This window comes from Leuciscus leuciscus (genome assembly GCF_965113295.1).
Source record: "Leuciscus leuciscus genome assembly, chromosome: 16".
NCBI classification, from domain to species: domain Eukaryota; kingdom Metazoa; phylum Chordata; class Actinopteri; order Cypriniformes; family Leuciscidae; genus Leuciscus; species Leuciscus leuciscus.
Genome location: NC_138740.1, coordinates 38120981 through 38134427, shown reverse-complemented (window position 1 = coordinate 38134427; position 13447 = coordinate 38120981). Strand labels below are relative to the sequence as shown.

General features: G+C 36.5%; 1 protein-coding gene across 1 annotated transcript in view; it reads left to right on the top strand.

Annotated features, from left to right (window-relative positions):
* Positions 1-392: 392 nt before the first annotated feature.
* The window catches only part of ermp1 (endoplasmic reticulum metallopeptidase 1), a 44815-nt gene continuing 31760 nt past the window's right edge, over positions 393-13447 (top strand). The window contains exons 1-4 of the mRNA XM_082140169.1: positions 393-1022; positions 3864-4302; positions 6129-6433; positions 10390-10517. Coding sequence (XP_081996295.1) covers positions 4034-4302; positions 6129-6433; positions 10390-10517 — 702 coding nt within the window. The 5' untranslated portion in view covers positions 393-1022; positions 3864-4033. The remainder of the gene's footprint in view (positions 1023-3863; positions 4303-6128; positions 6434-10389; positions 10518-13447) is intronic.

Below are 13447 nucleotides of genomic sequence, written 5' to 3'. Positions count from 1 at the left end.
ATGTTCATTGTAAAGTAGGCTACTTCTGGAGGTAAATAGTGTAAAAAAAAGTAAATGCAACATTTTGATAATTTATAGTCCAATATTAAATTAATTTCACTTGTACATTTAGTAAATATAGCACATTTGATTGGTTAAATTTCATCTAATATTTCAATTATATCTACAAATTATTTTTTTTTTCATAGAATTACAGTTGTGGTGTTTTATAATTTTGATTATATCTAATTAATTTTATTTGTCATATAAAGTAATTAAGTTATTCAGATTTACTCATTTTATTACTGACATTTACTCAATTCATACAGTATAGCCAATCATTGATTTCACAGCTTTAAAATTCACTTAATTTTTGTGAGTTTAAAAATGTTTCACCACAAAAATTGAGTAAATCATAGTTTTAGAGTGTACTGAGCTTCTTCTTTTTTACTCAAATATAATACACTTGTGGTTTATTGCTTGTATGTTTGGAAGACACTCATAATGAATTTGTACTTCTAACACAAATAAAGTACACTTTAATATCACTAATCATGCATGTAATTACTTCCTATAGGCGTATAAAGGATAGTATACTTCAAGTTGTTCCAATTTAGCACTCAAAAAAAGTACACTAATCACACTTAAAGTTATGCTTTACTACAATTTAATTACACAAATATATACTTAGTACAAAATTAGTTGTTCCAAAATAGCACACTTCAAGTTAACTAACCATTAACACACTTGAAGTATCCTGAATTAGTCTGGCTGTATACTTAGGTCTAATAATCATTGCTGATATGCTGTCAGATGCATCACTAAGATATTTCACACTCGCGCGTTCAGTCACGTGAAGTGATAATGACGCCGCACTTTGTTGTCCGAATTAGTTTTATTATAGAACCACACGTTTATCCACGTTTATCCAGATGACCATATCACACAAACCCATCACGCACACTGAACATCAGCACACGAAGCTACAGCCTCACTGTTAGACGATGATCAGAAGACCATCGGCCTTATCAAGAGGATTTAATGTAGGCCTAATAAATTATTATTATTGTTATTATTAGACTACTTCTATTATTAAATGAATAGGCTATTAGCTACTATTCAATTTCCCCGCAATAATTGTATAGCGCATCACCAGACGAGCGGTGAGGAAAATAAAAGATTATTTAGATTAGCTTAGCCTACTCCTCATTTCAGAAATAACCTTTTTTTAAACGAACAGCCTATACTTCTCTTCTTATTTTTTCACTACGTATGGGCCACAAGAGAAATATTAAGAAAATAGCCTATATTAAGATATAGCCTACCGTTATCAGCACGTGGAAGTATTCAGGTCTCATCGTCTCTAAGATAATATTATCTATTAATGCGGCGTCAGATATTTTTACTTTCGCTTTCCGTAGTGAATAATTGTCTGGGGTTTGAGACTTCTCCACCGGCATAACTCTACAGCAAAGTTTGCTTGTGTAATATCTCAAGAATATCCACTGGCTCGCCTTCATAGTTTAAAATGTAGCCTAAATATTTCCAATATTGTGCAAAAAGTTCCTTTATCAGCTCGCAAAATGATGGACAGAGATTTAGATTTGCGTCGTTTAATTCCTTCTTTTCCTCCATTGCCGTATCAAACGGAAAACAGAAAACTCCACAGTTCCCGCCAATGAATATGAGCAGCAAAGTCCGTTTTTCCTTCCATGACAAAGATGACTATCCTCCTGTGTGTTTGACTCATTCAGGCCGGGATGTGGTCAGTGACAGCCGCTCCACCTCTGTCCAATTTAAGGCGATGAAAAAAAAATGTTTTTTTTTTGTTTGTTTTTTACACACACACACACACACACACACACACACACACACACACACACACACACACACACACACACACACACACACACACACACACACACACACACACACACACACACACACACACACACACACACACACACACACACACACACACACACACACACACACACACACACTGTGCCAGTTATTTTAATCGAATTATTTACATTTTCTTACAAAAAACATCTTAAATATCACAGTAAAGACTAAATTGCACACTTCACTACAAATTTTTCAGTTATCAATTGAACAATCAACAATCGTTTGTAATTTCATTTTGTGTGAAAATGTCAGAACTTTTGATCAGATCAGAACAATCTGATCAATAATGAGTGAAGGTAAAGGTGATTTAAAAAATATTTAGTATTTTTGTAAATAGAGAATAGCACATACAGTGCAGTAATGCTGGGGTTTTCCAAATGAATTGCTGAGGTCTAAACTAAACAGTAACCAATGTAGATATGTAGATTTATGTATATATGTAAATGTAGATATGTTGCCTATATATAGAAATATAGGCTTTGAATGGCTGTAAAGAAAAAAATGTTCTACATAATCTATAAATTTAGGAACATTCCTTATGTATGCTAAAAAGAGTGGGGGGATTAAATGACGTTAATAATGGGTGTAGTGTGTGTTTTCACACAGATGATGGCAGTAATGCACCAGTTCAGTTTGCACTGTCTAAATATTTCCAATATTGTGCAAAAAGTTCCTTTATCAGCTCGCAAAATGATGGACAGAGATTTAGATTTGCGTCGTTTAATTCCTTCTTTTCCTCCATTGCCGTATCAAACGGAAAACAGAAAACTCCACAGTTCCCGCCAATGAATATGAGCAACCAAAGTCCGTTTTTCCTTCCATGACAAAGATGACTATCCTCCTGTGTGTTTGACTCATTCAGGCCGGGATGTGGTCAGTGACAGCCGCTCCACCTCGAGACTGCACTGATGGCGTGACAGCAGTTACAGAGATACTCTTTTGGCAGGTTTTATTGTTTTTTCCGTTTGTTTTTCCATTTTATTGTTATGGTTCCATTTCAAAGTACATATTTATACATCTTTCATGGTATTCCATGAAGCCTCTTTATTTGTCAGTTCTTGCTTTCCCTGGGAACCGAACCCATACCCTGGCGTTACAAGCACCAGCGCTCCACTGTTTGAGCTACAGGAAAGCTTAGTTTATTGTTTGAATATTAAAAGTTTATACATTATACATTTTAATATCAATTTAAGGGGATTAAAAGAGGGTATTTTGTCGCATTTTTTTTTTTTGCATTTTTTTAAAATTATTTTGTACATACTGCAAATATCCCTACTAATGATGTTTAAAATGTTTTAAAATGTTTGTTTTTTTAACAAACAAAGAAACACACACACACACACACACACACACTGACACACACACACACACACACACACACACACACACACACACACACACACACACACACACACACACACACACACACACACACACACACACACACACACGCGCACACGCACACGCACACGCACACACACACATACACTGTGCCAGTTATTTTTTTTAACGAATTATTTACAATTTCTTACAAAAAAAAAAAAACATCTTAAATATCACAGTATAGACTAAATTGCATATTTCACAAAGAAATATTTAGTTATCAATTGAACAATCAACAATCGTTTGTAATTTAATTTTGTGTGAAAATGTCAGAACTTTCGATCAGATCAGAACAATCTGATGAAATAATGAGTAAAGGTGATATTAAAATAACTAGTATTTTTGCTGGGGTTTTCCAGAAGGAGTCGCTGTGGTCTAATACTAAACAGTGATCTATGTAGATATGTAGATGTATATATATGCAAATGTAGATGTGTTGCCAAATATATAGAAATATAGACTATAAATGACTTTAAAGAAAAATATTCTAAATATAGTCTATAAATTTAGGAACATTCCTTATGTATGCTAAAAAGAGTTCTATTGAGGATTAAATGACGTTAATAATGGGTGTAGTGTGTGTTTTCACACAGATGATGGCAGTAATGCACCAGTTCAGTTTACACTGTCTCGAAAGACTAAGGGGAGGGGCCTATGTTCACATGGGCGGGGCTTGTGTATCTGACCCTCCCATCACTGCGATTCGTCTCTGCTGAAGTGTGTCCCTCCGCCGCTTCCGTCCGCGCTGACAGCAGCAGTAAAGATGGAGAGAGACTCTACGGTCCGCAGGATCAGAGCCCAGCAGAACCAGAACCAGCAGAACCAGGAACACAGTCGCGATGAAGCGAACGCGATGAACGGGTTCCGGAGCCGCAAACACAAGCCGGAAGTGAGCGCACAGCTGCTGAGTGAGACTTCCGCTGTGGTTCTGATGCTCGGGTTCGTGTGTGTTCTGTGGGTTCTGGTTCTGATCTCAGTCCAGCAGCTCGTCATCAGCAGAAGCACAGGACAGTTCAACTCCGTCCGGGCCAGGTACACTTTACCACAGTACAGCCGTGTTTACTGTGGTATTGCATGATTACCATAATCATATATCATAATATTTACATACCACTTATATAATACATTAATAGAATACTATGGTAAATCACCATAGTGTCAAGGTAAAAATGCTATAGTGTTTTTAAATTATTTCATGATTGTTTATGCTGTGATAGACCGCCCAAAAAACTTTATATAGACTCATATTTAACATTTAAAATTGAAATATTTTTTTCCTGAAAGTCTGTATGTGTTTTTATTAAATTAAGTTGTAATTTTGATTTGTATTTATTATAATCAAAATACTGGTAACACTTTACATTAAGGTTCATTAGTTAACTTACTTAACTTAAAATACTTATACAGCATTTATTAATCTTAGTTAATATTAATTTCAACATTTACTAATAGCCTACATTATTAAAATCAAAGGTTGTATTTGTTAACATTAGTTAATGCACTGTGAACTAACATGAACAAACAATGAATGAACAGCTGGATTTATTAAGTAACATTAACAAAGATGAATAAATACTATAACAAATGAATTGTTCATTGTTAGTTCATGTTCGTTAATACATTAACTAAAATGTTAACTAATTAACTTTATTGTAAAGTGTTACCAAAATACTCAATATTTTGTTTACTACTGTTGTTAGTTACTACTGTTATTGTTACTTTTGTTACTGATACTACTATTATTTTTGATGACAGTTGTGGCTTATACAATTTACCAGAGTGTTGCTATGACAACAGTAACTAGTTCCTCTGATTATTTATGGTACCGTGGTAAAATAGATGACTTATTATGAGACATATTTATCAACTTTAATGCATTAATAATTTCTGTCTGCTGGGTTTTGATTACACAGGAAAGCATGAACAGAATCTAAAAGGATAATAAAAGGTTCATTTTAGGATATCTAGTATTGGTTCTCTGGCAACATAAAATAAGTCACATGAAGGTTACGGATCCTTTAAGTAAGCGAGTTGCGATAAATTCATTCATTCTTGTTTTAATAAAATGGTATTTAATTCAATGTGCTTAAAACAAGAAAAAAAAAACATTTATATAAACATTTTCTCTATATGTTTACATGTTTATGTTTTAAATATCATACTACAGAAATCTCTACTTATGATGATTAAAGTTGGCAATAAATGAAAATTTGTTTCTTATTCATCTCGTTGTGAATGTTTCATTCGTCCATAAAGGATTGAGTACATTAGAATACACTTGATTAGAACAGAATAGGATAGAGTAGAATATAATAGAGTACAATATAAAATAATAGAAAGAATAGGATAAAGTAGAATAGAATAGAACATAATAGAATAGAATTGTATAGTATAGAATATGATAGAATAGAGTAGAAAGGATAGGATAGAATAGAGTGGAATAAAATAGAGTAGATAGAATAGAGTTGAATAGAAAGAATAGAAAGAATATGATAGAGTGGAATAGAGTAGAATAGAAAGAATAGAATAGAATAGAGTAGAATGGAAAGAGTAGAATAGAGTAGAGTAGAATGGAAAGAATATTATAGAGTAGAGTAGAAAGGATGGGATGGAATAGAATAGAGTTGAAAGAATATGATAGTATATGATAGAGTAGAATAGAATAGAGTAGAGTAATCTTTAGTCATTACACACAGGTACATTGAATCTTTATCTGGCTTCTCTGCTGCAATTAAATAAGTGATAAAACTCCATAGGAACTCACGATCTATAGATAAATAAATAACAGTAGAGTAAAAACAGAGCAGCAGAGTTGAGCTCACATGTGTAAAGTTGTGTGTTATGCTGATGTGCATCAGGAAGCATCTGGAGCGGATCACGAGCGTGGGACCGCGGACCGTCGGGAGCCCAGAGAACGAGGTCGTGACGGTGCAGTACCTGCTGGATCAGGTGGAGCAGATCCGGGCCGAGAGCAGAACCGGACCTCACTCCATCACTGTGGATGTGCAGCGGCCCACCGGCTCCTTCAGCATCGACTTCCTCGGCGGCTTCACCAGCGTCTACGCCCGCGTCACCAACATCGCCGTCAGACTCGAACCCAAGACCGGCGCGCAGCACTTCATGCTCGCCAACTGCCACTTCGACTCCGTGGCCAACAGCCCGGGTACGTCACAGCAACGCTCCACACATCAACACGCTTCTTCCTTAAAGGGATAGTTAAATTAGCCCACGGTTTACTCACCCTCAAGCCATCTTAGGTGTATATGACATTCTTCTTTCAGACGAATACAGTCGGAGTTATATAAAAAAATGTCCTGGCTCTTCCAAGCTTTTATAATGACAGTGAATGGCTGTTTCTGTTTTGAAGTCCATAAAAGTGCATCTGTCCATCATAAAAGTGCAGCTATCCGTGATAAAAGTGCATCTATCCATCATAAAAGTGCATCTGTGCATCTGTCCATCATAAAAGTGCATCTATCCATCATAAAAGTGCATCTATCCATCATAAAAGTGCATCTATCCATCATAAAAGTGCATCTATCATCATAAAAGTGCATCTATCCATCATAAAAGTGCATCTATCCGTCATAAAAGTGGATCTATCCATTATAAAACTGCATCTATCCATCATAAAAGTGCATCTATCCATCATAAAAGTGGATCTATCCATTATAAAACTGCATCTATCCATCATAAAAGTGCATCTATCCATCATAAAAGTGGATCTATCCATTATAAAACTGCATCTATCCATTATAAAACTGCATCTATCCATCATAAAAGTGCATCTATCCATCATAAAAGTGGATCTATCCATTATAAAACTGCATCTATCCATCATAAAAGTGGATCTATCCATTATAAAACTGCATCTATCCATTATAAAACTGCATCTATCCATCATAAAAGTGCATCTATCCATCATAAAAGTGGATCTATCCATCATAAAAGTGGATCTATCCATTATAAAACTGCATCTATCCATCATAAAAGTGGATCTATCCATTATAAAACTGCATCTATCCATCATAAAAGTGGATCTATCCATTATAAAACTGCATCTATCCATTATAAAACTGCATCTATCCATCATAAAAGTGCATCTATCCATTATAAAACTGCATCTATCCATCATAAAAGTGCATCTATCCATCATAAAAGTGCATCTATCCATTATAAAACTGCATCTATCATCATAAAAGTGCATCTCTCCATCATAAAAGTGCATCTATCCATTATAAAACTGCATCTATCATCATAAAAGTGCATCTCTCCATCATAAAAGTGCATCTATCATCATAAAAGTGCATCTCTCCATCATAAAAGTGCATCTATCCATCATAAAACTGCATCTATCATCATAAAAGTGCATCTGTCCATCATAAAAGTGCATCTATCATCATAAAAGTGCATCTCTCCATCATAAAAGTGCATCTATCCATCATAAAAGTGCATCTATCCATCATAAAAGTGCATCTATCATCATACAAGTGCATCTATCCATCATAAAAGTGGATCTATCCATCATAAAAGTGCATCTATCCATCATAAAAGTGCATCTATCCATCATAAAAGTGGATCTATCCATTATAAAACTGCATCTATCCATCATAAAAGTGCATCTGTCCATCATAAAAGTGCATCTATCATCATAAAAGTGCATCTCTCCATCATAAAAGTGCATCTATCCATCATAAAAGTGCATATATCATCATAAAAGTGCATATCTATCATCATAAAAGTGCATATATCCATCATAAAAGTGGATCTATCCATCATAAAAGTGCATCTATCCATCATAAAAGTGCATCTATCCATCATAAAAGTGCATCTATCCATCATAAAAGTGGATCTATCCATCATAAAAGTGCATCTATCCATCATAAAAGTGCATCTATCCATCATAAAAGTGCATCTATCCATCATAAAAGTGCATCTATCCATTATAAAAGTGCATCTATCCATTATAAAACTGCATCTATCATCATAAAAGTGCATCTCTCCATCATAAAAGTGCATCTATCATCATAAAAGTGCATCTCTCCATCATAAAAGTGCATCTATCCATCATAAAACTGCATCTATCATCATAAAAGTGCATCTGTCCATCATAAAAGTGCATCTATCATCATAAAAGTGCATCTCTCCATCATAAAAGTGCATCTATCCATCATAAAAGTGCATCTATCCATCATAAAAGTGCATCTATCATCATACAAGTGCATCTATCCATCATAAAAGTGGATCTATCCATCATAAAAGTGCATCTATCCATCATAAAAGTGCATCTATCCATCATAAAAGTGGATCTATCCATTATAAAACTGCATCTATCCATCATAAAAGTGCATCTGTCCATCATAAAAGTGCATCTATCATCATAAAAGTGCATCTCTCCATCATAAAAGTGCATCTATCCATCATAAAAGTGCATCTATCCATCATAAAAGTGCATCTGTCCATCATAAAAGTGCATCTATCATCATAAAAGTGCATATCTATCATCATAAAAGTGCATATATCCATCATAAAAGTGGATCTATCCATCATAAAAGTGCATCTATCCATCATAAAAGTGCATATATCCATCATAAAAGTGCATCTATCCATCATAAAAGTGGATCTATCCATCATAAAAGTGCATCTATCCATCATAAAAGTGCATCTGTCCATCATAAAAGTGCATCTATCATCATAAAAGTGCATCTATCCATGATAAAAGTGCATCTGTCCATCATAAAAGGTTTTTTTTAATTATATTAAATTAATATTTTTTTCATTTTTGGGTGAACTGTCCCTTTAATTCCTCTTTCAGAGCTTTGAGATCTCAGTTGCGTGACGTTTCATTTAAGTTTCAAGTGTGATACAATATCAACTCTATGTTCTAAGTATCAACATGTTTCTACTAGTTTCTTGCAGTGAATATTATGAAGCCTCATTAAGGGAAAGAGTTATTGCTCAGATGTTGCTCTTTCATAACTTCTGAGACTTAAATGAGACATAATTGAGAATCACAATTATCTTTGTCTCAGATGTTTTAAAGTAGGAAAATTTAAAACAAGTCCCAGTGAGAGTCTGTAAAATGAGAATTGATATTGAGACTTTTTACTGCAGGCTTTGGGATCTTGAGCAAATCTTACTCTATTTACTGTAAATCTTATTTTCTAAACTCTATTAGTCTTTTCCTCAGGAGAAACATGAGACGCAGGAGCCGTCAGTCATTCTCTCTGTTTAACTCTTCACTGTCTGGGAGAAATAATGTTGAAGACCTCATGTGTGATTGGGAATCTGGAACAGGCTGTTTTTTGTCTTTTGAGGAATTATTGTGAGGAATTATTTTGATATGATGTCATGAACAGAATGTTCCTCATTTCTTCACTGGTGAACTTTGTCTCAGTTTTGTTAGTTTTGTTTGCTGTTGTTTGGAGTGACAGAGATCAGATCCAACAGTTGAAGGTTTCGTTGTGGTTGGTGTCAGTGATCTTTGAGTCAGATCTCATGGCTCATGTCTGATGTTGTGTGTTTATGGACAGGTGTGTTACATTATTTGTGTTATTTATGCATACAGTGCATTATTTCCTATTATACTCTTGTGATCTGTGGTGTGAAACCATGATCCTTAGAAATCCAGGAAGTGAAAGTGAACAGCGGGAACACTGATTTGTGTGTGTGTGTGTGTGTGTGTGTGTGTGTGTGTGTGAGTGTCTGTGTGTGTGTGAGTGATCTGGTCAGATGATTTGCTGATGTCTGCATGTTAAAGATGCATATGCATGAGGGTGTGTTTGTGTGAGTTTGTGTGTGAATGTGAGAGAGGGTGAGACTCTCTGTGTGTGAGTGAGTGTGTGTGTGTGTGTGTGTGTGTGTGAGCTTGTGTGTGTGTGTGGTGTCTGCATGTTAAAGATGCATGAGTGTTTTCATAGGCAGTTGTGGTTTGAGTCAGTCTGTGATTCTGTTGTTGTTCTGTCATGTTTCAAATCATGTCATGTTCCCTCTGATTTTATTGATTTTATTTCATGATGTGTGCATGCTTTACTCTAGTGTGTCAGTAGTAACTGCAGGTTGTGTGTTATTACTAACTGTGTGTGTGTGTGTGTGTGTGTGTGTGTGTGTGTGTTTCAGGAGCCAGTGATGACGCCGTCAGCTGCTCAGTGATGCTGGAGGTTTTACACTCTATGACGAATCTCTCCACTCCTCTCAAACACGGCGTGATCTTCCTGTTCAACGGGGCTGAGGAGAACATCCTGCAGGTCAGAGGTCACGACACACACACGACACACATACAACACACACACGACACACACACACATACTAATCTTCCTGTTCAACGGGGCCGAGGAGAACATCCTGCAGGTCAGAGGTCACGACACACACGACACACACACACACACGACACACACACACACACGACACACACATGACACACACGACACACACACACATACTAATCTTCCTGTTCAACGGGGCCGAGGAGAACATCCTGCAGGTCAGAGGTCACGACACACACACGACACACACACGACACACACACGACACTTCCTGTTCAACGGGGCCGAGGAGAACATCCTGCAGGTCAGAGGTCACGACACACACACACACACACACACACACACACACACACACACACACACACACACACACACACTAATCTTCCTGTTCAACGGGGCCGAGCAGAACATCCTGTAGGTGTGGCTGACCTTCTCACAAACACACACACGCACACACACTTACTCACACATACAGTTTCAGAACTGATACAGAATCAGTTTCATCTCCTCAGCATCCCAGATAGCTTAGAAGAACTCGATATTGTGACAGAAATGTTTAACTCTCTCTTTTCCAGCACTTTAGACACAGTTGCTCCTTTACGCTTAAAGAAGATTAAAGAAAATAGTCCAACGCCGTGGTACAACGAGCACACTCGGCCCCTTAAAGGGATACTTCACCGTTTTTTCATATTAAACTATGTTATTCCCTTAACTAAGACGAGTTGATACATACCTCTCTCGTCTCAGTGCGTGCACTAAATCCCTCTGTCTTGCGGCGAAACTTTGTTAGCCCAGTTCATTTAATATGGGCCAAGCAGAGAAGATACCAAACACCTCCACGTTTTCCCTATTTAAATACAGTTACTCGCGAAGTGTAACTCGACCTAGGACGGTGACACAAAACAAAACGTTGCGCTTTTCTAAGCGTGTAAAATGGATAACTATTTTGTATGGCGGAATACCATAGCAAGTGCTTGTAAGCACTTCGACTTGGCGCAGTAATATCTTCACTCGTGAAAAATCCTCTCACCGGCCCCCGCTCCCTCTAGTGAAGATATTACTGCGCCAAGTCGAAGTGCTTACAAGCACTTGCTATGGTATTCCGCCATACAAAATAGTTATCCATTTTACACGCTTAGAAAAGCGCAACGTTTTGTTTTGTGTCACCGTCCTAGGTCGAGTTACACTTCGCGAGTAACTGTATTTAAATAGGGAAAACGTGGAGGTGTTTGGTATCTTCTCTGCTTGGCCCATATTAAATGAACTGGGCTAACAAAGTTTCGCCGCAAGACAGAGGGATTTAGTGCACGCACTGAGACGATAGAGGTATGTATCAACTCGTCTTAGTTAAGGGAATAACATAGTTTAATATGAAAAAACGGTGAAGTATCCCTTTAACACAAAATATGCCAGAAAAATTGAGCGCAACTGGAAGAAAACAAAACTAGAGGTATTTCGGATTTCATGGAAGGAGAGCTCGATTGCATACAGAGAGGCTTTAAAAGCTGCTAGATCTGCTTATTTTTCAACCCTATTAGAAGAAAATAAACAAAATCCTAGGTATTTATTTGAAACAGTGGCTAAACTAACAAATAATAAAGCTTCAACCCTTAAGCAGCACAGCAGTAATGACTTTATGAACTTCTTTACTTACAAGATTGATAATATCAGGGAGAAAATTATAACAACCGTATTTTCCGGACTATAAGTTGCTCCGGAGTATAAGTTGCATCAGTCAAAAAATGCGTCATGAAGAGGAAAAAAACATATATAAGTCGCACTGGAGAAAATTTATATGTTTAATAAAAACTAAATAAATAAGTCGCATTTATTTAGAAATTTATTTTACAAAAAAAACAATGTTACGGACGGGACAGTTCTCCGTTACGGACGTGAGCGCTCTGAAAGCGACACTAAAAGACAGCTTTAAAACTTTCACTGAGACCTCAAACAGAAAGCACAAAGCCTGTCTTTAAATTTAATTTAGTTTTGTATTAATTGTATCTTAATTTTAATCAATGTTTCATCAACCAATTGCCTGGATATATATATATAGATATAAATATAGCAGACAATATATAATCAGGACACGGAGGCGCCGGCGCGTGAACTGGAGCTCGTCTCATAAATGAACCGAAACTCAGCGTAAGGTAGCCTACTTGCTTCATAGACATGAGACATATATCTATAGAAAGCTTGAAATGTCTACTTTTAAACAGAACAATTCAAAACAAAAGAAAACAGACTGTTCTCTGCTTATGTCATCCGTATGAAATGTGCATTTCTCTCTGGCACTACTGCGAAGATCGTGAGTCAGCATCGTCAACTTCATCTTTGCAGCCGACACTGACACAGAAAACACTTGTTTATTTAAAATCTCTCCTTGCTATATTTGACATATTCATAATCATAACTTTTGCCGGCTTTAGGTGCTTTATTGGCAGCGCCACCCTTACATGTTACATGAACGCGTCACCACCACCGCATCAGCACCGAAAACATGGAGATTTTTTTCTTTTTAGGGGAATTTTGTTTGTGTTCAGGCTTTCTCAGTTGTCTTTAGGTTAATGTTTCAGTTTTTCAGTTGTTTTCAGTTAATTTTTTCAGGGGTATAGGCTACAGGAGCAGCATCTGTACTCTCGCGTACTGTACTTTCTCATGGTTCATGTCAGTCAGTATGAATTAATTTCGATATATAAGTCACACCTGACTATAAGTCGCAGGACTAGCCAAACTATGAAAAAAAGTGTGACTTATAGTCCGGAAAATAGGTATGCAACCGTCTACTACAGTATCCCATCAGGCAGTGCATTGTCTGCACACACTCTCACACACACACTCGCACACACTCATGCATGTAAGGTCGAGGTTGATGGTTGTTGACGTCTCTCTCTCTCTCTCTCTCTCTCTCA